Source organism: Haliaeetus albicilla, chromosome Z (assembly GCF_947461875.1).
Source record: "Haliaeetus albicilla chromosome Z, bHalAlb1.1, whole genome shotgun sequence".
Lineage (NCBI taxonomy): Eukaryota > Metazoa > Chordata > Aves > Accipitriformes > Accipitridae > Haliaeetus > Haliaeetus albicilla.
In genome coordinates this window covers 10,789,833-10,811,658 of record NC_091516.1, presented here as the reverse complement: position 1 = coordinate 10,811,658, position 21,826 = coordinate 10,789,833, and the positions used below count along the sequence as shown (strand labels likewise).

Genomic DNA, 21,826 nt, shown 5'->3' with positions numbered 1-21,826 from the left:
TTAGGACTTTGGGTACAAATGAAGCCAGAAACAGACTCCCTAGGCTAAAATAATGGGAAAGCAAACATTGAAAGAAAAAAAACATTATTGGCTATGCCAAACAAGTTGCACAGGACCTTACACACTGGCATTCCAAGAGCTGATCATTGCTCTTGGACACAGAAGACACACACAGAACCATTTTTCAAAGGACAGAGGTAGATTAACATACGTTGTCATAGCAAACAGTATCATAACTTAATCTAAGTTTTGATGAACATATTTATGATTGAAGATCTTACTCAGAGGACCTTTTCCTCTGTCAAACATTTCAGTACTGTGAAAAGAATTAGATGTGAAAGGTGAAAATAAACACGGCAAAGTTAGAAACTATACCCTGATCCTATTTTATAAACATTATCATGTGGGTTTTTGTCTTCAGTTTTGCATAGAGGAGAAACAAGAAAAACAATAGACTTTGTAAGAAACATACAGATGTTTTTACTTTGAAATACAAAGTTACCAGTAATACAGACTTGCGGCACTTTAGGTACATTAAAAATAGTAGAACTGGTGATGGCTCTGTCCTGGCACTCCTTAACATCTAGGAATTACCAAAAATGTTTCTGTTCTTTCTAGGTCCCTTTTTGGGTCCCACCATGCCAAGTTTTTTCTGCTTAAGCTGGAACCTTCAACTCCTGGCTTACTTCACAGTGATATTGATGATGCTGATATCCTCATAGGGTTTGTCGGTTTTGGGATTGACTTTTACATTTGAGATTCTCTGAACAACCTCCATTCCTTTAGTCACCCGTCCGAACACACTGTGCTTGTTGTCTAGCCACGGCTGTTTAAGGGCACAGGAGGAGAAACAAAAACAATATTAAAATAGAAAGCAGCATGTAGGTTAGGTACCAAACCAGAAAGATACTGACCTAGAATAAGTGAACATGGATACATTTTTTGTGTTCAGACTATGAAACTTAACATCATGTAAATATTAGCATGTAAGTAAATATTAAAGTGCAGCTAATACATATGCATTTAAACTCACCTTTTCAATTGTTTTCTTAAAGTACTAGAGGTCAAGTTCTAGCAATGCAGTAGCATTTCATAGTTAATTTTGACATGTATTCTCAGTTCACAGAAATGCTGTTTCAGTCTCTCTTTCATGGTATTTTCACAGCTGAATTCTAAGTGCCAGTCCAGAATACTACTGAGTTCACACATACAGTATGCCCAATTAGCAATCTGAATATAGGCCCTGATATAACTTAATAAGCCTCAAAATTGTGGTAGATGGGTGCTTTTTAAAAAGACACATGATTTTGAAATAAGTGCTATAAGAATGCAATTTCTATAAGTGTTATGTTTAAGGATTTGTTTTGCATCTGTTAGATTCGCATACCAAAACTTCTTTGTTGGCTCCAAAATTGTACACAGATCAAAGGAAATCTTCAAACCTGAATAATGGCTTCTTTGTATAGCTGTAATTAGGCAATATTAAGGAGTCATCCTAGCACCATATCAAAAAACTTCAAATAATCTAAGCAATAGCTAGATTTCCATCAAGTTTAAACCAGTACATTAATATAAAATACTCTAGTAATACACAATTGCAAACATGTCTGATTTACTAAGAATTTGACATTGCCCTTACTCCAGTTAAAGGCAAAAGGCCTCTTGATCACAACTGACAAAAATACTTTTCTATTTCTTAAAGGACGGCTTCTGTGAAGCCTACACAGTATATGTTGTTTTGTGCAACATTTATTTGCAAAATAACAGGAAAATATTATTTAGATAGTACTAGTGTGTTCCTTTTTCCATCAGAAGAAATACATTTTTACTATCTAATTAGCATCCCAGGCCTTAAACTGAGCTTTTAATATTACTTACAGTTGGCACTACTGTTATAAAAAACTGGGATCCGTTGGTATTTGGTCCTGCATTCGCCATGCTGAGTGTGTATGGTCTGTCATGTCGTAAAGTTGAATGAAACTCATCTTCAAATTCTCCTCCCCAAATACTTTCACCTCCCATTCCTGTACCAGTTGGGTCACCAGTTTGAATCATGAAACCCTGCGTAGAAATTAAATGTTATTACATCATTGCATAGAACATGTTTTATGCTAGGTGACTTTTTTTTTTCCAACTTACTTCAAACCTTTCAACAAAAAGTGTTAAGATGCTTTGGATAAGGTACAAAGCATTCAGGGCTTCTTTAAGTCATAATTGAGTACTTGTGAAATAAAACAAGCTTACTCACTGTTCCTGCTAGTGGAGGACAGAAACCTGACTCTCTGTACCTTTTGCAAACACTTAGGCTGTATCAGCTTGATTCTGGTGCAACAGAAATAAGAAGCCTTACAAGAAAAGCCTTTTGACATTAAACAAAATCTTAATTCAATCAGGATTCCACAATTGATCTTTCTCTCAATTTTCAGATTTCTTCCACCTTGTCAGTTGCAGCACTCCAGTAAGTGATAAAGCTGTTTAGAACCTCAGAGTTTTTCAGACTTTACAGGGAAGTCTGAAGCGATTCCAGAAATCATTTGTGCAAAAGGGAAATAAAAGGCTTAACAGAGAGGACTGACCACAAAGGTACATTATCTAAACCACCACCAACAAAAAAATTTTACAAGTTACCTTGATGATACGGTGAAATATGTGTCCATTGTAATAACCATTTCTGCTGTGCACACAGAAGTTTTCCACTGTTTTGGGGCACCTAAAATCATGTAACAGAAAATACAGGCTACAATAAATATTCAATTGTATGTGGGCAAAGCCATACAGATTTCCACTGAGACTAAGATCCTGTTGTATTGAACAGTGTTTCAGCACACTGTAGAAAAGGCTTTCATCAAATAAGGAAGAAAACAAATCCCCACCTCTTCAAACCCAGTGCTTGGAGCAAAAAAAACCCCAAACAAACATGAGAGGAGTACAAAGTTGCACAATTACACCGGAAGGCAGCAGCAGAGTTGATAACACAGGGATGTTTGTTTTAGTTATTGCTGAGCAGTGCTTACACAGAGCCCAGGCCTCTTCTGCTTCTCACCCCATCCCACCAGCGAGGAGGCTGGGGGGGCACAAGAAGTTGGGAGGGGACACAGCTGGGACAGCTGACCACAACTGACCAAAGGGATATTCCAGACCATATCACACCATTGCTCAGCAATATAAAGTTGGGAGAAGAAGGAGGAAGGGGGAGGATGTTTGGAGTGATGGTGTTTGTCTTCCCAAGCAACTGTTATGTGTGATGGAGCCCTGCTTTCCTGGAGATGACTGAACACCTGCCTGCCCATGGGAAGCAGTAAGTGAATTCCTTATTTTGCTTTGCCTGCATGCGTGGATTTTGCTTTACCTATTAAACAGTCTTTACACAGCCCATGAATGTTCTCACTTTTACTTTTCTGATTCTCTCCCCCATCCCTCTACAAAGGGAGAGAGCAAGCGGCTGTGGGGTGCTTAGTTGCTGGCTGGCCTTACACCATGACAGTCAGGAACCAAATCTATTTCCTCAAAGCCTAGTTCAAGGCACCACTGATTAGATGTTCTTTCCCCAGCTCTCTACTTACACAGTTTATTTACACAATCAATTAAGGAGTGTATACTCCATAAGCAGAAACTTGTTCACTCTTTTATCTCTATAATTCTATTAAGCTATATATGTAAGATGTCCAATGTTCCATACAAGAAGTACAATCTGAAAACATGATGTTTTAATATTATAGAACTTGCAGTCAGCAAAGTCAGCTATCCTCCTCTGAAACTACTCACAAACCTTGCTTGGAAGCAGGGTAAAGAGGTGGAATATTCCTGTTGATGGAATAAAAAGGCAGAAAAAAACCAAACAAACAACCCCTTCACCTTTGTGACTTGATTTTTTTTTTTACTTCTGAGTGATTTGCTACCAGAGTGAAAATTCTTTGCAATAGCTCTTCCACTAGTTTTATAAAATGGGTTAGTAACTAGGTGTGAGAGACTGAAAGAGTTAATGTCTCAAACATTGTGGTGGTGCAAGTTCTGCTTAGGGACTAACTCTGCATAGTGGAAAACTGCATAGCAAGGAGCCACAGGTGAAAAGAAGCCGATCAGCGCCGGACAGCAGCAACAGGAGGGGGAGGGCGTGCCAGCGGGTGCACAGCTCCCTGTTCTGATAATGCTGTTTTGGGTATGCTGAGCAGAACATCTCACCATGCATGGCAAAAGATCATGTCTGCAGGGAGGGGGAGGTTGCTCCCCAGGCGACCCCCAAGCCAAAGGCTCACAAACTGATCATGACACCCACCTAACTGGCCTGATGAGTTCGGGTGCCTGCCCAAAGGAGGGGAAAAGATGATGAAAGGACACAAACTGAAGCCCATGTGTGCAAGCCCACTGGAACTGGACCCCTCATCTCACTAGACCAACACTGGATCCAGGGCCAGTGAAATCCTTCTCTCTTCCTTTTTCTCCTCCTGTCTTGTTCTTCCTTTCTCTTTCCTTTTCCACAATCCCTACACCTCATCCCTTCCGACATAAACCGTTGACCAAGTCTGGGACTAGGAATGGACCCAGCCACCCCTGGGCTTTTCTCTGAGGAGGAGTCTGGAAAGCAAGGGGGTCTGCTGTAGGGTTCAATTATATGGAATTTAGTTATTGGGCCTAAAAGTAGCTCAGGGTCGCAAAAGCATTCCAGACACCTTTAGAAGGCCTTGAACAGGATAAACAAGAAGACAGAAGAAGAAAGATCCCAGTTAGAAAAACACAGGTGCACATTCCACGATAAAGGGAATTTGGCACAAACAACGTCAATTCAGGGGCTTATCTCGACCAATTGGACTAAGACAAAGTCTTGCATGCTCTAATTAACACAGCCAATTATGTCCCGTGTTTATGCACGTGTACAAAGTGAGTATAACTAACTTTATCTTATGCTTGTGCGCGTGGACAGTATCTATGTAACCAATCGCTGCTTATGCTTCTGCGCGTGGACACCAAATGCTTGCATGCAGCAGCCAATCAAAGCTTCTAAACAACTTAGAGAATTGTATAAAAATGATCGGCTAAGCTCAATAAAGGGACGACTTTAATCATCATACTGGTGTTCTATCGTCCGGGCCCCACATGGAATAATCCCTAAACCCTACATTTGGCGACCTCTGACGTGATCTGAAGAGGAACAAGAGGCAACGCTACTGAAAAGGCGGGGGAATTGCTGCAGATTACGGTGGCTTGAAAGAAAGCGCCGGACTGCTCGAGAGAGGCAGGACTGCTCGAGAGAGGCAGGTAAAATCGCAAGCTTACGTTGGTAAAAAGGGCGGCATGGGTATCGCAGCATCTGCAAAAGAAAAGGCAGCTGGAAAGATATTTATGAGGCTGGTTGAAAAAACAGAGACAGATATTAAAAAGGACAGAAACCTTTTAATTAGTGTGGGTACAGCTTTTGAACTTAGTACGTGGAAAGCTATTGGAACTTCCCTATGGGATGAAATTAGTGACAGGTCTAAAGAAGTTAAAGGTCTTGCAACTTTATGGAAATTGATTAAGACAACTCTGCAAGAAATGAAAGCAGATCGTAAAGCGTCTGCGTCTGCTTTTGCTGCTCTCTCTCTCCAACCGCAAGTGAAAGGGAAAAGTGGGGAGAAAAACATAATGCAGTGAGAGAGACTTTTTGGAGCTTGTCCGCCTGCTCCTGTGCCCTTGACTTCTGTTCCACTCCCTGGGACTGCCGATATTAATCAGCCATCTGACAGTTCCCAAGCCTCCCTAACCCTACAGAATCAGGGAGTGAGTAAAAATCCATCTACGAGAAAACAGCCCCCAGATACCACTGTTCAACATGAACAAATTAGACCTAGCATATACCCTGATTCAAATAATGCAAATGAGGACTTGGCTACTCTAATAATAGAGCAAAAAGAGAAAATGTTAGAATTGCTGGAGGAAATGCGGAAAAGAGATGGCGATAAATGTGGACAGCCGTTGACGAAAAATGCATATGAAAAAGCAGCAAATGCAATCATAGAAAGTATGGATTCTTTTGCTAAAGTGGTGGGCAATGGGGAAGAAAAATCCCCCAAGGATAAAATGCAAGAACTGATTAACCTGTGTGTACAAAAGGGGGAATTAATGCCCGATGAGGGAAAAGGGTCTAAATGGAGATACCAGGATACAAAGGAATTCGATGGCTAACAGACCGCCCTTACAAAACACGGAACCAGCCCAGGCAGGACCCCCCCCACCACCACCCAGCGATCTGTCTTTTTCGCCGGGACAACATTGGCACGGAATTATTGAGCAAGCCACTATAGAAGGAATAATACTGCCATCTACTATCGGATCATTTCCCGTGTTCACTGAACCAGGAGGAAAGCGACAATGGGCACCTCTGGACTGGAAAACAAGTCGAGAACTGCAAAAAGCCATTATGCAATATGGAATAGACAATAAGTATGTACAGCAAATGATACAACAATTTTTTAAGGCACAAACCTTAGTGCCAGCAGATATAAAGGTTTTGGTGGAAATGTTCTTTGAACCAACTCAGAGGTTGTTGTTTCATGATCGGTGGAGACAGAAAGCAGAAGAAACCCAGGTGAGAAATTTAGATGCTGGGGCACAAAATCCACTTGCATCTGTCAGTGTTGATATGTTACTTGGCACGGGACAGTTTGCTACTGGTCCCTTTCAGGCTGCATTAAGACCAGAGACTTTACAATTGGCACAACAACTAGCTCTGGAAGCTATTTCAGAGGTGCCGCAAGTGGGTAAACCGGTCCCACCATATTCTCAAATCATACAAGGGGAAGAGGAGCCGTACATGAAATTCCTTGACTGTCTAAAAACTGCTGTCGATGCGTCGCCCACCTTAACGCCCGAAGCGAAAGCTGCGGTCGGAAAGGACTTAGCTATTCAAAATGCGAATGCAAAATGCAGACAAATCATTGCGTCGCTTCCATGTACAGCTACATTAGCGGATATCATAGAGGCTTGTAATCGCTTACCTCTGATACAGGAACAAGAGAAAGTTAAAACACATGCTGAAGCTCACGCTGCAGCACTTGCGGTAGCATCACGACTGATAGTGCAACAGGGAAAAGGAGACTGCAGCCCACACAAAGACCCCTTAGCGTGTTATCGGTGTGGTCAAGCGGGGCATTTGAGACGTGCATGCCCCCAACGCATAGCCACGCAGCCTCGATCTGTGCGAGCACTAACTAACAGCAGTCAGTCAAACTTTCCTGGGGTCTGTAACAAGTGTGACAAGTTCGGACACAAAGCCAGCGACTGTCGATCAAGGTTTAAAAAAGATGGAATGCCATTAACACTATATCCGGGTTTGCAAGTTGCGGAAGCCTGTGTTTGTCCACAAAAGCTGTGCTACACAAAGACATATGAAATATACATGTTGTACAAAAACTTGTTGGAGACCTACAGTGGATTCGGCCTTATTGTGGTATTATGAATACGGCCTTACAACCGCTGCTGGATTTATTGCGGGGCAGCGATAGCTTAACTTCTACAAGACAACTAAGTGCATCGGGGCAGCAAGCCTTGACAGCAATTGAGCAAAAAATCACATCATCCGTGTCTGGCAGATACGTCCCTGATTTGCCTATAAATTTATATGTATATAACTCAGATAAGGAAGTTGCGGGAATTTTGGGTCAGTGGGATGAGCGACAGAAACAAAACCCATTGGTAATACTAGAATGGATATTCTTGCCTGCTAGCATGTTAAAAATGGTAGTCACTAGAACTGAAGCTCTGGGAATGCGCATTCAAAAAGCAGGGGTAAGGGCGATACAAATTTCAGGGAGGCAAATGGACAAAATTATTTTACCTATGTCACTTGATATTGTGAATAATGCCATGATGAAAAATGGCTGTCTTGCAGTAGCTCTGCTGGACTTCAAGGGGGAAGTGGATAATCACTACCCCCCTCACCCATTATTTAAAACAATGTTAACAACGGAACCACGCTCTATTTGCAGCGAAAAGCCGCTGGAGGCCATTACTGTTTTTACTGATGCTAGCAGCAGAACGGGTAAAGCGGGATTTGTATATCTTCAGGGTGGATCCTGGAAATCTGAAGTTATTCCAGTTTTACAGCAATGGCAGGGACCTTGCAAATTATTTACGTGGAGAAGAGGGTATGCTTGTGTTTCCACAGGTAATGAACAACCCCATTGGATACTGGCAAAATGGGTCAAGCCATGGATTGAGCAACCAGATGTCACAAACAACTCAGAAGATCGAGAACAAGAGGCAGTGGAGACTTCAGCAGGTCCTGAAGCCGTAGATAGACCGACTAGACAGATCACGACAGAGACCGGCAGTTAATGCGGAAATTAAGAATGCGTGTGAAAAACATGGAGTACGATACCGGCTTTGGATATGTAGCTTAGTGCGAGTGGGTAGAAAGGATAGTTAATCATCAAAAAAAAAAAAAAAAAAGAAAAAAGAAAAAAAAAGAAAAAAAAAGTTTGTGTGTAACCATTGTAATAGAAATTTAACTAACCAACTAACCTACTAACCTGTAACTAATCGTATAGAGAATAAGCAGCTTAGAGTTATTATAGCAAATATATATGATTTAATGTTGATCAGCATCTGGTGAAACATTACTCATAAGAGCCGAGTGTGGAAGTAGTCTTAAGATACCCTGATATGTAGTCATTTAATTATCCAAAAAAAAAAAAAAGAGGGCGCGGGGGGGCGCGGAATCTCTCTTCACAAGAAAAGTTAGCTAAAGCCAAAATTAGAGGTAAGGTCATGGTCTTAGTTAAGAATCTAGAAACAGGGTGATGGGAAGGTCCATTTTCATTAATAACCTGGGGGCGAGATTATGCTTGTGTTTTCACAGGTGCAGGCCCACAATGGACTTCTGTTCGATTTGTACGACCATCATCATCTGGAGCATCATAGATGGTGCGGCAATATGAATACCACCTCAGCCAAAAACTAACGTGTAGGTCACCTTGGCGAACATAACAGGTCAAGATTCTCTGTGCATTGCAACCACATCACAAAGCCCATGAACCAATAGACAGGATGGCTATGACTCATGCAGCGCGCCTGGCCAGCGAGTGCATGTGTCATAGGTTGCAACTGAGGCAGATTTTGGCACCTGCTGGCCACGTGTGCTGAAACCCGTTCCTCTGCAAATGTATAAATACCGGGATTTTCCGAAGAGCATCGGGCTGGTGTACGGCAAGGCCATTGTTGCCTCCGTGGGGACGCCCACATAAAGCTGACACCTACTGATTGCTGGGCTGAGTTTGCGGAGCAAGACGGCACAAGAATGTACAGCTGGTCCATCCTTGTATGTTGCAATGTGTTTAAAAATTAATTGATAGATCAAGTAAGGCTGTGTTAATTGAAACAAAAAAAAAAAGGGGGGGGGGGGGGGGGAGATGTAGGGTTCAATTATATGGAATTTAGTTATTGGGCCTAAAAGTAGCTCAGGGTCGCAAAAGCATTCCAGACACCTTTAGAAGGCCTTGAACAGGATAAACAAGAAGACAGAAAAAGAAAGATCCCAGTTAGAAAAACACAGGTGCACATTCCACGATAAAGGGAATTTGGCACAAACAACGTCAATTCAGGGGCTTACCTCGACCAGTTGGACTAAGACAAAGTCTTGCATGCTCTAATTAACACAGCCAATTATGTCCCGTGTTTATGCGCGTGTACAAAGTGAGTATAACTATCTTATGCTTGTGCGCGTGGACAGTATCGATGTAACCAATCGCCGCTTATGCTTCTGCGCGTGGACACCAAATGCTTGCATGCAGCAGCCAATCAAAGCTTCTAAACAACTTAGAGAATTGTATAAAAATGATCGGCTAAGCTCAATAAAGGGACGACTTTAATCATCATATTGGTGTTCTATCATCCGGGCCCCACACGGAATAATCCCTAAACCCTACAGTCTGCTCTGAACCTCCTGACCCAAGGGGAGGGATCTCCTTATTCCCTGAACTGATGTATAAGGTCACCACGGGTTACACAGGTTACTGAGGTAGTTCCCTGCCAATTCCTGTTGTGAAAAACCACACCACCTGCTGTTATGCGTCCCAAATTCAGTTTGCTTCCATCATAAATAAAATGCTCAACTGATCATTTGGTGTCATTTCACCTTAATTTAGCCCAAGGAAGTTTAGAATTCAACACGACTCCCTGGTCTGTCCAGTCCGGGTCATGACACCAGGGCAGATCTACACTGACAGGCTTACGCAGTCACACGTATTTTCCCAGCAAAGAAGAAAACAGTGAAGTTGAGTCCATAGCTGTAGAGTTACTTTAGCTGTGATAAGGAACACGAGCTTGGGCTTAGTGATACTCCAGATCATCTCATGAAACAGAGTGCCAATGGCATAACTAATGGAACAGACAAGATTATAGTCCCAGTTCCTGCTGAGCGGTACACAGTCATTCACAACTTTATTCCACAAGCACATGGCCAAATATTTAAAGGGCATACAAAGCTACATCCTATACGCTCTTCTTTGAATTTTTAATCACGTTCATCTTAATGAGATTTTAAATTTAAATCTCAGCTGAGAGGAAATACTGGAACAAGAAAGGACAAACCTAACAATAACCACGCCTGATAATACTGTATTTTATTTAAAATTGCATACAAAACATTGCAGTGAAGCACCTAGCAATACTATGCATGCAAATATAGTGACACATGGGCATGTGAATTAAAAAAAAAAAAGTCAGAAATAATGTAGCTTTGCCTGTCAGTCACTGGCTAGGGCTGTAGCATTACTACAACCTATATGCTAGAATTATGAGTTCCAGCAACTAGGGTGTGATGCAAGGAGACACTGGCGAAGAGAGCAGTAAAAGACTAGCAGCCCTACAGAGCAGAACTGAGGTTGTGTGGCCTTACCTGTGCTTATGAAAAAACATGAATTTGTTTTTGGAGAAATATGGACTATGCTTAAATGGTTTAAGTTTCAATGTACAGTAACATAATATATTATATAAATTTACTGTTTCATAACAAAATCTTTGCTTATATTAGCATCACAAAGGAGATATGGTGACACAATAACTTCAGCAACTGTCATGCATAAAACTCTTTTTCAGTTATATGCCTGGTTTTGGATATACACAGCACTAATATTATATGCTAGTATAAATTTTATGTTGCTCTTGAAGGAGCTGCAATAACATAAAATGTAGTACAATGGCCACACTTGGAAGTTGCAAACCACTATTCCTCTGGCTTATACAGACCTCCTACCAAATCTACTGCTGCCTTGTTTTTCAAGACAGAATCAAACAGCACTGCCTTACAATAATATGTAGCTTACACAGAAGGGCATCATGACCTATTCACATCTGTGGTTTAGAGAAAGAACAAAAGTTAAGGAATATACCCCCTGAACCAATAATTAAATAAAAGCAGAAATCACGAAAAAAACAACAGTGCCCCCAACTGTTATTTAGACCTGGTTTTACCTACTTTATTTGTGTTAGTCAAGAGCCACATTCCTAGCTTGATGTATTAAGAAACTGTCAGGAAACAAGGACAGTAGAAAAAGGGGAAGAAAAGGATTATACCCAGCTTGAAATGTCAGTCTTGGAGACTGCCACCAAAAAGCACAGAAGGAAGGAAAAACAAAGTTACAGAAAAAACTACTGAATACATACTCAACAGGAAAAAGCTTGACGTGAATATCTCCCATGCTTGTGTGGACGATGGCACTGTCTGAAACTCTTTTGGGACCTTCTGCCTGAGTGGCTGCCATGACCTCTTCTTTAGAAGGTTTCTCATTAAATACATCTCTGTCGGAATCCGCACTCTTGGTATCTTCTGGTTCACGTTTAGTAAACTGAAGAACAAAAGAACAGAAGGTTAACTGTTTGATTTTCTTTTTCTCCCTTATCTTACACACTGCTCTGCACCCAAGATATCAATGCGATTATTCAACCTGCTAAACAACCACATAGATTTGAAACGTAGGAATTCACAGACAGTCTGTCCTTGCATTTCAGTGTTGTGCATTACCAGCATTTCCACAGTCACAAATGCTAGTACAACTGCATGCAAATCCAAGTAACTTTTCATAATCTCTTATCTCTAAACTTCCTCCCCTTTTCAACAGAAAGCCCACAGTAGTTCAGAATCTTTTCTTCAAAAGAAGAGAGGAGAATATCAATGTGTTCTGTTATATTCAGACAAAACTGGCAGGTTTCATCACAAAACTTTCAGTTTCACTACAAAGTCGAACTAAAACCTCTTATTCGAATACTTCGTTAATATAAAACTATAGAAAAACAGCAAACTTACCTCAAAACAGGCAAAATTTCAGAAGTCTAATTTTTATAGTACTTACAGGAAAACACACAATAAATACACAAGTACACAAGCATCCGCTTGAGTAATACACTTACATATCAAATGACAATCACTCATCTTTCTGCACGCATACAGTCATGTTTTCTCTAACATTCAGTAATGTTTCCAGATTTCATCTAACTTTTCCTCCTCACTTGTCAAATTGTTCAGAGTAGTATATTCCATTATATACTACACACTAACCACACCAAGCTTTAGAAAGTATACTATCTTGCTCCAATGGAAAACATGATCAAATTCAAGCACAAGTCAAAACAGATGGACCAATCTCTATAACCTCTGTGGTGATCACAACCCTGATCAACTACTAACTACTCCGGAACTGCTTGTCTGTTTGGCTTATTCATTGCACCTCACCTAAAATCTAAATTGTGAACAGGAAGATGACTCCTGTCTTAGTTAGTTGCCCATAATGTACTTGGCGCTACCGAGTCCTGATGCTGCTCTGAATATAATTATGTTTTATTACATATTTTATACAGTTAATTATTGGTTCTTTATCAGTATAAGATCTGGTTAGGCTTTTTACATGTTCTTATTTAAGTTTTTTTTTCAGCTAGAACAAAAGCATATACCCTTCTCACAGAACTATAATTTAGACAGCCAAAACCACCCAAGTTTATTTAACTGCTTCAACAAAAATTAAAAAAATTGAAGACTACAAAGCCATTCCTAGTCAATGTATAGCTAGTTCAAGCTAAAAATTCTAGAATATAGTTCCAACACAAAGGGACTCCTCTGGAAAAGTTGTGTTCACAAATACCCAAGACAAAAAGCACTGGAAAGGTGCAAGAAGAAAAATAAAAAATAATGCAGAGAAAACATCAATACAATACTGAAGTTATTTAAACAGAAACCACACACACCATGTAAAACCTATTTTTTTTAAAAGCTGTGCAGATTACTGTTGGATCTGCCTGGATATTCTGGAGAACAGGATTTTCAGATGCCTTCATCTCTATAGTGATTGCAGCACGATGTTTCTTTGCTACTCCTTGGAACAAAGCTAGTTGCATCACTCTGATGTTCTCTTGTTTTCCCAATATACGAATACACCTGAAGTACAAGATGTAAAAAGCTGTAACTACTGTTAGCAGCTCACAGTCAGAGAATGTCTCCTTTCTGACTGCAAGACTCAAACCAAAATCCCCAAACCCCCACAAAATAATTTACTAATTGTTTTTATGATGCTTCTCTATTCAAACTTGCTACATAATTTACTAGTCAGCTTCCTTATGCAATAAAATCCCAACTGCATGATCCACATTTACTTTGTGTTAACACATCCAGTTAGGCAGAGATGAACTGATTACACACTTTTAATACAAATATGCTTGTCATATTTTCTCCTCATTTTCCTAAACTTTAAACTGCAACAACTCATTACTAAGCATGGAAGTATCTAATGTAAGGCTCCCAAATAACAACAACAACAACAAAAGATTAGACACCCCCACAGTCATATCAAGTTTTAAATACACTGTAAATTTGACTGACTACAGATTTTGAAAAAACATGTTTATCTCAATGTGTGTTGCTGGAACCTACCTGTTAGTCTCTACATTTATGACCTTAATGCCCAACATTGTTCCATAGAGAACGAAGTGTCCAGTTTCATCAAAAATTATATTAATTAATCTTACTGCATCCACTTTCTCCAGCTCACGCTCAACTGCCATACGTCGACCAAACTCCATGTCTGGTAGTTGCTGTCTCATCTGCTGAAGTTCAGTAAACATCTACAGAAAAAAGAAAAAACAAATCTATTATATAAAAATATTTTAAACTTTTGATCCAGCAAAACACTGATTCACATGCTTAGAAAATACAGAACTCAAGTGAGACTACTCCACTCAAACTTAACTGAGGAATTAAAATAAATACAAGTAACACTCTCCTTATTTTAATGACCCAATAGGCATGTTGTAGTACTAGGCTTAAGCAAAGAAAGGGAAGTGTGTAGCTGTCTAACAAAGTTCTTAGAAGATGACAAATTTAATTCATTATTTTGATGTTATTTCAAATGGGCATTTTCCATAATTGCTTTCTAGTAAAAAGAAATCTAGCAGTATGAAAACACAGATGAAGATCAACAACTCAGTTTCACTGCATAACTAACATAAATGAGTCAGAATTAATTCTGAGGTAAAGCATTCCAAGAGGTAAGGAAGAGAACACTGAAAACCTTTTCTGCAAGAAAAATACAGCAATGAAGCTCAGCTTTAGAAACAGATGATAACTTAAGTGCATGTGCTGGTAAATATATTCAAGTAAGTAGAGAAAAAGCCTCAAAAAAAGAGAAGCAAGACCAAACTTACACTCAGAGATTCATCAAAGACTCTCATGAGCTTCCCCGTCAGAAAACGGAAAATTCTAACTTTTCTGTCAGACCCAAGAGTGGCCATTTTCTTGCCATCAGGTGAAAAACTTATACTGGATGGGTAAGCCTTGCATTTAGCAAATTCATATAGATCAGTATCTGTTTTATACTCCCAGTTCACGTTCTTGGGAAATTTATATTCATGAGGAGTACCAGTCCAGTACTCAATCATTCCAGATTTGTCAGAAGACACTACTACTTTGTAGACAGGGTTCAGCCGTATCTGAGTAAGAGAGGATGTATGGAGTTTATCAAAAACATGAAGTGGCTGGTTATTTCCTCGTCCATCATATATGAATATTCTTCCCGTGCTCTTCTCAGATGTTGCAACAGAAGATATGGCATCTCCAGGGCAATATACCCATTCACATTGGCCAGGGTAGTAGCTGCAACAAAGAGTAGAAGGAGAAAAGAAAAAAGAAATAAGGACTGGTGTTACTTAGATAAGAATAGAGTTATGCTATAAACTTGCAATCAAATATCAGAAGCAAATTTTGAACTTTATTTACTAGTCTTGCTAATATCTGTCTTACTAAAATTCAACAGTGTTATAACCAAGCTTTTCCAAGCAACACAATTTAGTGGATGGCTCAGCCCCATATTGTTTTATAAAGACACTGTAATAGAAAGCAAAGGTAGAAGGTGGGTATAAAAGAAGAGTAACGATGGAAATCCAGCTCAATAGCACCAGTGGCATTAATGACTACTACTCAACTTCTATGACTCAACAGCATTTCTCTTCCTTCTGTTAAGTGATTAATGCTTCAGTGGAAATGAAGACAACTGCACCTTTGTCATATACTTACAGAAAAGTTCAACTAAGTCTTGCAAAAAAAAAGCCAAACAAACAACCACCCCCCCAAAGAGATGTAAGTAAAATTAAGACAATCACCGTATATTCAAGAAGCGGTCTGAATGCATTTAAGAAGGAACCCATTTGCTACTACCAAAAACATATTCTACAAATAAAACAAGCTAGAGACATGGTCAATAATATACACCTATTTTTAAAAAAAGTCTGTAACCAAAGACTTTAAGAACCAGAATTCAGAAACTAAATGACAGACCACAAGGAAATTACACAGTCTCCATAGGAAACTCATGTTTAGTAACCTTTCACAAATCAAACTAACAGACACTGAAGGACTGACAAATGACAGACACCAATAATTTGGATTTTCAATGCCTGGTAAAGATTTTCATAAAGAGAAACATAATCAGAAGTTTGTCTCAGGTTCACTAGAAAGAAAAGAATCAAAACATAAATAAATAAATAAATAAATAAATAAATAAATAAGATGTCCTATTGATCTATGAATCATTATCCAAAGTTTCTGCAGAAATAGCTGCCCTTCTCCAGATCACTGATGAAAGCATAAAGCATGGGGATTTGCAGATAGCCACACTATATAGATTAGGTACAACCGAAAGGATCTGAAAAATTTGGGACAAAGTTAATCAACCTTGCAATATACCAGCATATACCTATCAAAGCAGACAACACAAGATAATGTGACCTGGAAAGACCACACAGAAATTATGATTCTACATTAACCATTGCAAGCCTGAGCAAACAGCCATGAAAAAATTCTCAGGCACATCAACAGAAACTATCTGCTCAACAAACAGTAAAGCAGAAGATATAGCAACAAACATTAAGTTTTAAAAGGCTATTCAGGATGCTGTTTATATTACAGCTGTATACTGTTCTCTTCTTCATTAAAGAGTTCACTTCAGGTAAAACCCAATTATCGCTTAAAAAAATATATGGGGAGAGGGGGGGTCTTGATTACTGAGGTTGAAAAAAAAAAAATCTTTTTAAAGATAAATCAGGGAACATACTATAGGAAAATGTTATAGGTAGCATTCTCAGGGCATCCCTGAAGCAAAATAGATTTAAATTCTATCTCAGTTTTCCCTGAATTCTCAAACAGAAAAAAAGCACCTTCTATTGTGACATCAAATTAAGTTTTTCTTAATATTAAATTCATTTTTTTTTCATCCTGTAATTTTACCAAGTTTACCAATACAGGGCTGCTAAGCAGAAAAGACCAGCAAAAACAAAAGACTAAGGCTAAATGGAATTTTTCCACAGCAGACAGCCAAGAGACAATCAATTCCTATAGGCTAAGTACATTATCTGGAGGATGACACTAAAACTACCATCAACAAAGCAGATAACATAAGCTTTTATATAGGCATTCTGAAAAGCTTTTTTTTTTTTTTTTTTTTTTTTTTTTTGTAGTTTATAAAGGCTTATGTAGTTTATAAAAGGCTTATGGAAACATCAGTATTTCTACCATTCTTGGTACAGCATTCAATAATCCTCCAACCCTCCAAATTTACCCTTGTAACAGTGTGGGGCTTGTTTTCCTCTGGTATTGTTATAATTCCAATAATATCCATTCCTATTTCTCCCAGATTCTTTAGCTACATTCTGTATAACTACAGAAATCCTACAACAGCAAGACTAAGGAAAACAACAACATTCTTTCTAACAGAAGAAGGAAATTTCTATCCCTATGACAATAAATAAGATAATATATACAGGCCAAATTCCTTCTCTACTGGAACTACTAGTTGGCTATCATTTTTAAATTCAGTGCTAAATAACAGAAAAAACTTACAGCTAACTAAGTATTCTGAGAAACATCACATCTTTGTGCATAATATTTGACACTGAGGAAAGGCACAGACCTACTCCACTCATGTACTGTGCATACAGAGTCATAAGTTTTTCTATTCAGTCAGGCAGTCCCCAGCCACTGGATGCATTTTGGATAATGCAACTTACTCAGCTTCATCTGATTGGGGGGGGGGACACGGACGGACTCAAAAACCCCAAATTATTGACTTACCTCTTAGCAAAATAACTCCCATTTATAATCCCAAACAAACATTTTCAGGAACTAAGTAACTTACCCAAGTTTCAGCATGTTGATCATATCAAAGTTGACTACATCAAACACCTTCATTGCTTTGTCATCTCCAACTGAACAGAATAACGCTCCCTCTGAACTAACAGCAATACTCTCAATAACACCTATTAAAAAAGTTAACATGCTATCAAGACACAAGAAAGGGACATCTTTCTTTTCAATATTCCACAGGAAAAAACCTACAGAGGTTTAAACCTGTTTCTCAGCTGCTTCTCCACCTTTTTGACATAAACTACCTGACTAATAAAAAAAAACACAAACAAAAATAATCCTCACAAAACAACACTTTGTCTTATCAGACAACACAGATGTTAGCATCATGTACATGACAATGAACTCTTTACCATATACATAAATGAAAGATTATAACTGCAATTCTTTTCATTTAAAGTGTTCATTTAAAAAAACCTGAGAACAACATTATGATATGGTGAAAAATTATGTGCTCTTCACCTTGCATCTCAAAACAGAAAAAGAAGCAGAACTCTATAGTCTATTACAGTCCTGCTATTAACACACATAATACTCAAAACTACTCTGCAATTGAGCCTTCCATAAGTTTTTCACAATACTTATTTTTTCTTGGTAGGCTTTGTTCTCACATTTTGTTTCTGTATATAATGAGAAGCTAAAGAACCCACCATAACATTTTTTTCTAACTCTAAAAAGAAACAGTACTTTTACTATCTATTATTACATATTTTTCTTATTGTAACATGTATCTGCATCTCAAACTGCTTTTTTCCCATCAGGCATATCATCACTTCTAATAGCAATGAGAACCTTGTTTTCTGTGCAGCCTATTTAAAGCTTAGCATAGTACAGAAGAGCTGTGTGTATTTAACTCAGAAAATTGGGTTAAAATTATTAATTCTTAATTGCAATTCAGCTGATAATCATGACAATGATGTAGAATTTACTCTACAGCTGCAATAATTCTAGATGAAAATAACCATTTTTTTTTCCATCCTGCAGGGGGAAAAAAGAAAAAGATAAGGTGTTGTGGTTTAAGCCCAGCCGGTAACTGAACACCACGCAGCCGCTCACCCACTCCCCCCCACCCAGTGGGATTGGGGAAAGAATCGGGAAAAAGACAAGTAAAACTCGTGGGTTGAGATAAGAATAGTTTAATAGAACAGAAAGGAAGAAGCCAATAATGGTAATAATAAAATTAATAAAATGACAATACTACTAATAAAAAGACTAGAATATACAAAACGAGTGATGCCCAGGGCAATTGCTCACCACTCGCCAGCCAATGCCCAGTTAGTTCCCAAGTGGTGATCCCCATCAGGCGAACTCCCCCAGCTTATACACTGGACACGGTATCATGTGGGATGGAATACCCCTTTGGCCAGTTTGGGTCAGCTGCCCTGGCTGTGTCCCCTCCCAACTTCTTCTGCCCCCCCAGCCTTCTTGCTGGCTGGGCATGAGAAGCTGAAAAATCCTTGACTTAGAATAAACACTACTTGGCAACAACTGAAAACATCAGTGTGTTACCAACATTCTTCTCATACTGAACCCAAAACACAACACCATACCAGCTACTAGAAAGAAAATTAACTCTATCCCAGCTGAAACCAGGACATAAGGGATGAAGGTAACCTTATGTTAAGTCACATCTTTTTAAACTTCTGTGGATTTTATGTACCTTGTTCACTTATTTTTAAATAGACAGTTTCTTCATGTCCTAGATGTTCTCCCCACAGGTAGGGCACAAGGCAATGCAAAGGATGCAGGGGATCTGTGCAGGAGAAGTCCTACGTTTTATTCTCACCCTATCCCTCCTGCAGTTTGGGAGCAAAACGCAACAGGACAGGGGAATGAAGGAAGACAGGCAGATGTCATTCAATCCCTGACTGCAGTAAATGAATTCCAGAACGCCTCTCCTCTTTATTTGCACTCCCTCTTCAAACAACTACGAGCAAAGGGGAGGAAAAAGCGACGTTCTTTAGAGAAGAAAAAGCAACTTCTTACCTAGGTGACTCCGGAAGTGTTTAACAAACTCAATCCCTTCTTCTATTTTTTTCCAGAATTTTACATGTCCATCGTGACTGGCTGTTATAATAAAATCTGTCCTACAATTACAAAAGAAAAATAACAGAGAAAAAAAAAAAAAGATACACACATTATGCTCTTTCACAGCAGGAAGTAATTTGCACTGTAATTAACGCTGTGCAGAGAATGAATTGTAAACATATATTGTGGGAGCAGCTCAGAACACCTGGCTTTTTTTTTCAAGAGTGAACCGTTAGAATTTGTTGTGCTGCCTGTTTGCCAAGCCTTTGAAGAACTAGTTTTACAAGGTGCCAAGCCTTTGAAGAACTAGTTTTACAAGGTCAGGTCGGAGGATGGCCCAGCGTATGCCTGGGAAGATGTGGCTGAAGACAATCATGAGTATGTGTATGGAATGTTTTTGTCTTTAACTGTTCTGAGGACTGGCAAACATCCCAGCTGAGCCAGATAGGCGCGCCTGTGTTAGCAGTATTGGCTGTATGCTGTTAGTTCTTTCTAGCTCTTTGTTGAAACATATACAAGTTTGATCCTTTAGTGAAATAAACGGAATCTTGTACAGATAGCTTGAGCACTTAATTCAGTCGCCGCATATATTGCACATTGCAATAAGGATTTTAAGATCCTCTTTTAGTCTATTTAAACAATTTTTATCTCACTTCTTTCCTTTGCACTTAGTTTTCTGGACACAGTAACTTTCCATTATTAAACTTTTACAGTGGAAACCTCCTACCATATACAAAAATACATCTCTGACAATGAGATACAGTAGAAAAAAAAAAAGACACTTACTTAGTACATGCTACATGTGTAATGACATCTCTGTGCATGTAACTGCGTTCATACATTGAAGCACACGGTAGATTTTCAAGGTAGACGTGTTCAAATTCAAGAACTAAACAGAATAAAAAGAAAAAACAGGAACTTTTTTTTTCTCATAAAGGTACATCTAGCTTCTGTTCTCCCTTACGCTTGAATAGTTTACTCCCATTTTGGTCAAGACTACACTAGGATTTTGTGCAAACCTAATGAAGGAGGTTTCCAGTGTGGCTTTGTACTCAGAGATTCGCGGCAGACTAAAGCCACCCAAACTCTGCCATAACCCATAAAGATGCCCCGTTTTAAAGCAACTGTTACCGTGGCTCTGACTGCATAGAAAAAAATTCAACACAACACTTTTTAAAGTTACTGCCAGAAACCAGATCACCCACACCTCACTTTCTTCCAAAACCAAATGCATCCCTATTGCTGTTCAGAGATTCAAGGTCCCACGCAGGTACCGTGGCTTAAATTCTCGGTGCTAGCACCTACCTAGTTCGTTGTTTAACTGGGCCACCTAAAATAATCTGATTTTCTACTTTTGCCTCCGACTTCTACATCCTAACCGTTAACACCCGCGCGGTGCCATCTGTCACGGAACCGCATCTGTTGAACGCCCTCAAACTCACGTTTACGTTACGACGACACCCAGAGCGCCGCGAGGTGCCGGAGGCGTAAAGGCCGTGTGTCAAAGCACGGCCCGCAGCCTGCTCCTGCTCCTGCTCCCGCTCCTGCTCCCGCGGCCCGGGGCAGCGATGCCGGCGCAGACCCCGCCGCCGCGGGCGGCACGGCTCCAGCCGTGCGGGCGCCGCAAAGCGGGGCCTCCCGGCCGGCCTCCTCCGGGAGAAGGAGCAGAAGAAACACGGCGTGCCCGGCCTACGCCTCCACAGCCCCGTCAGTTTACGTACGGGACGCCGCTTCAGGCAACGGGATTCCGCCCGCCGGCCCCGGCCCCGGCCCCGGCCGCGGGGAAGCGCCCGAGGGCGGCCGCCCTCCCGGCGGGGCCTGCGGCCCGGAGGCGATCCCACCGCTTCGGAGCCGGCCCGGGGCAGCGCCACGGACGGACGGACGCCTCCCGCGCCGCTCCCCAGAGAAGGGGCCGGCGGGCCAAGGCTCCACCGCTCCCCCCGTTACCTCTCCTCTTCTTCGCCTGGGCGGCCTCCCCCGGCAGCGGCCCGACCCAGCGCTCCTCCTCATCCTCCTCGTCTGCTGCCGCCGCCGCCGCCACCTCCTTCTCCTCACGGCCGCCCGCCGTCTCCAGCTGCTTTCGCTTACGCTCCCAGTCGGCCGACGCCATGCTGCCGAACATCACTTCCCAGCGACGCG

At 40.4% G+C, this 21,826-nt stretch overlaps 1 protein-coding gene across 2 annotated transcripts; it reads right to left on the bottom strand.

Moving 5' to 3' along the window:
* Nucleotides 1–456: 456 nt before the first annotated feature.
* PPWD1 (peptidylprolyl isomerase domain and WD repeat containing 1) lies at nucleotides 457–21,811 on the bottom strand. Of its 2 annotated transcripts, XR_011323336.1 has the most exons (12): nucleotides 21,635–21,811; nucleotides 20,474–20,576; nucleotides 19,646–19,746; nucleotides 17,652–17,772; nucleotides 14,668–15,115; nucleotides 13,898–14,088; nucleotides 13,216–13,405; nucleotides 11,641–11,822; nucleotides 2,629–2,710; nucleotides 1,879–2,061; nucleotides 1,034–1,195; nucleotides 676–826 (listed from the first exon to the last, which is right to left on the bottom strand). XR_011323336.1 is itself a non-coding variant. In XM_069776990.1 (11 exons), the coding sequence occupies exons 1-11, from the start codon at nucleotides 21,807–21,809 to the stop codon at nucleotides 683–685; spliced, it is 1,920 nt and encodes a 639-aa protein (XP_069633091.1). In that variant the 5' UTR covers nucleotides 21,810–21,811; the 3' UTR covers nucleotides 457–682. The 2 variants fall into 2 exon arrangements, 1 of the variants encoding a protein (XP_069633091.1); XM_069776990.1 differs by lacking the exon at nucleotides 1,034–1,195 and having other exon boundaries at nucleotides 457–826.
* Nucleotides 21,812–21,826: the final 15 nt, after the last annotated feature.

Bases quoted from the DNA above. Each gene is read 5' to 3' on its own strand.
- PPWD1 (XM_069776990.1), bottom strand. From the start codon at position 21,809: ATGTTCGGCAGCATGGCGTCGGCCGACTGGGAGCGTAAGCGAAAGCAG. The intron at 11,823-13,215 runs GTGTGTGTGGTT...TTTGTTCTTCAG, and splicing joins AAAAAAATAGGTTTTACATG to TTTACTAAACGTGAACCAGA. The intron at 2,062-2,628 runs GTAACTTGTAAA...ATTTCTACGCAG, and splicing joins TATTTCACCGTATCATCAAG to GGTTTCATGATTCAAACTGG.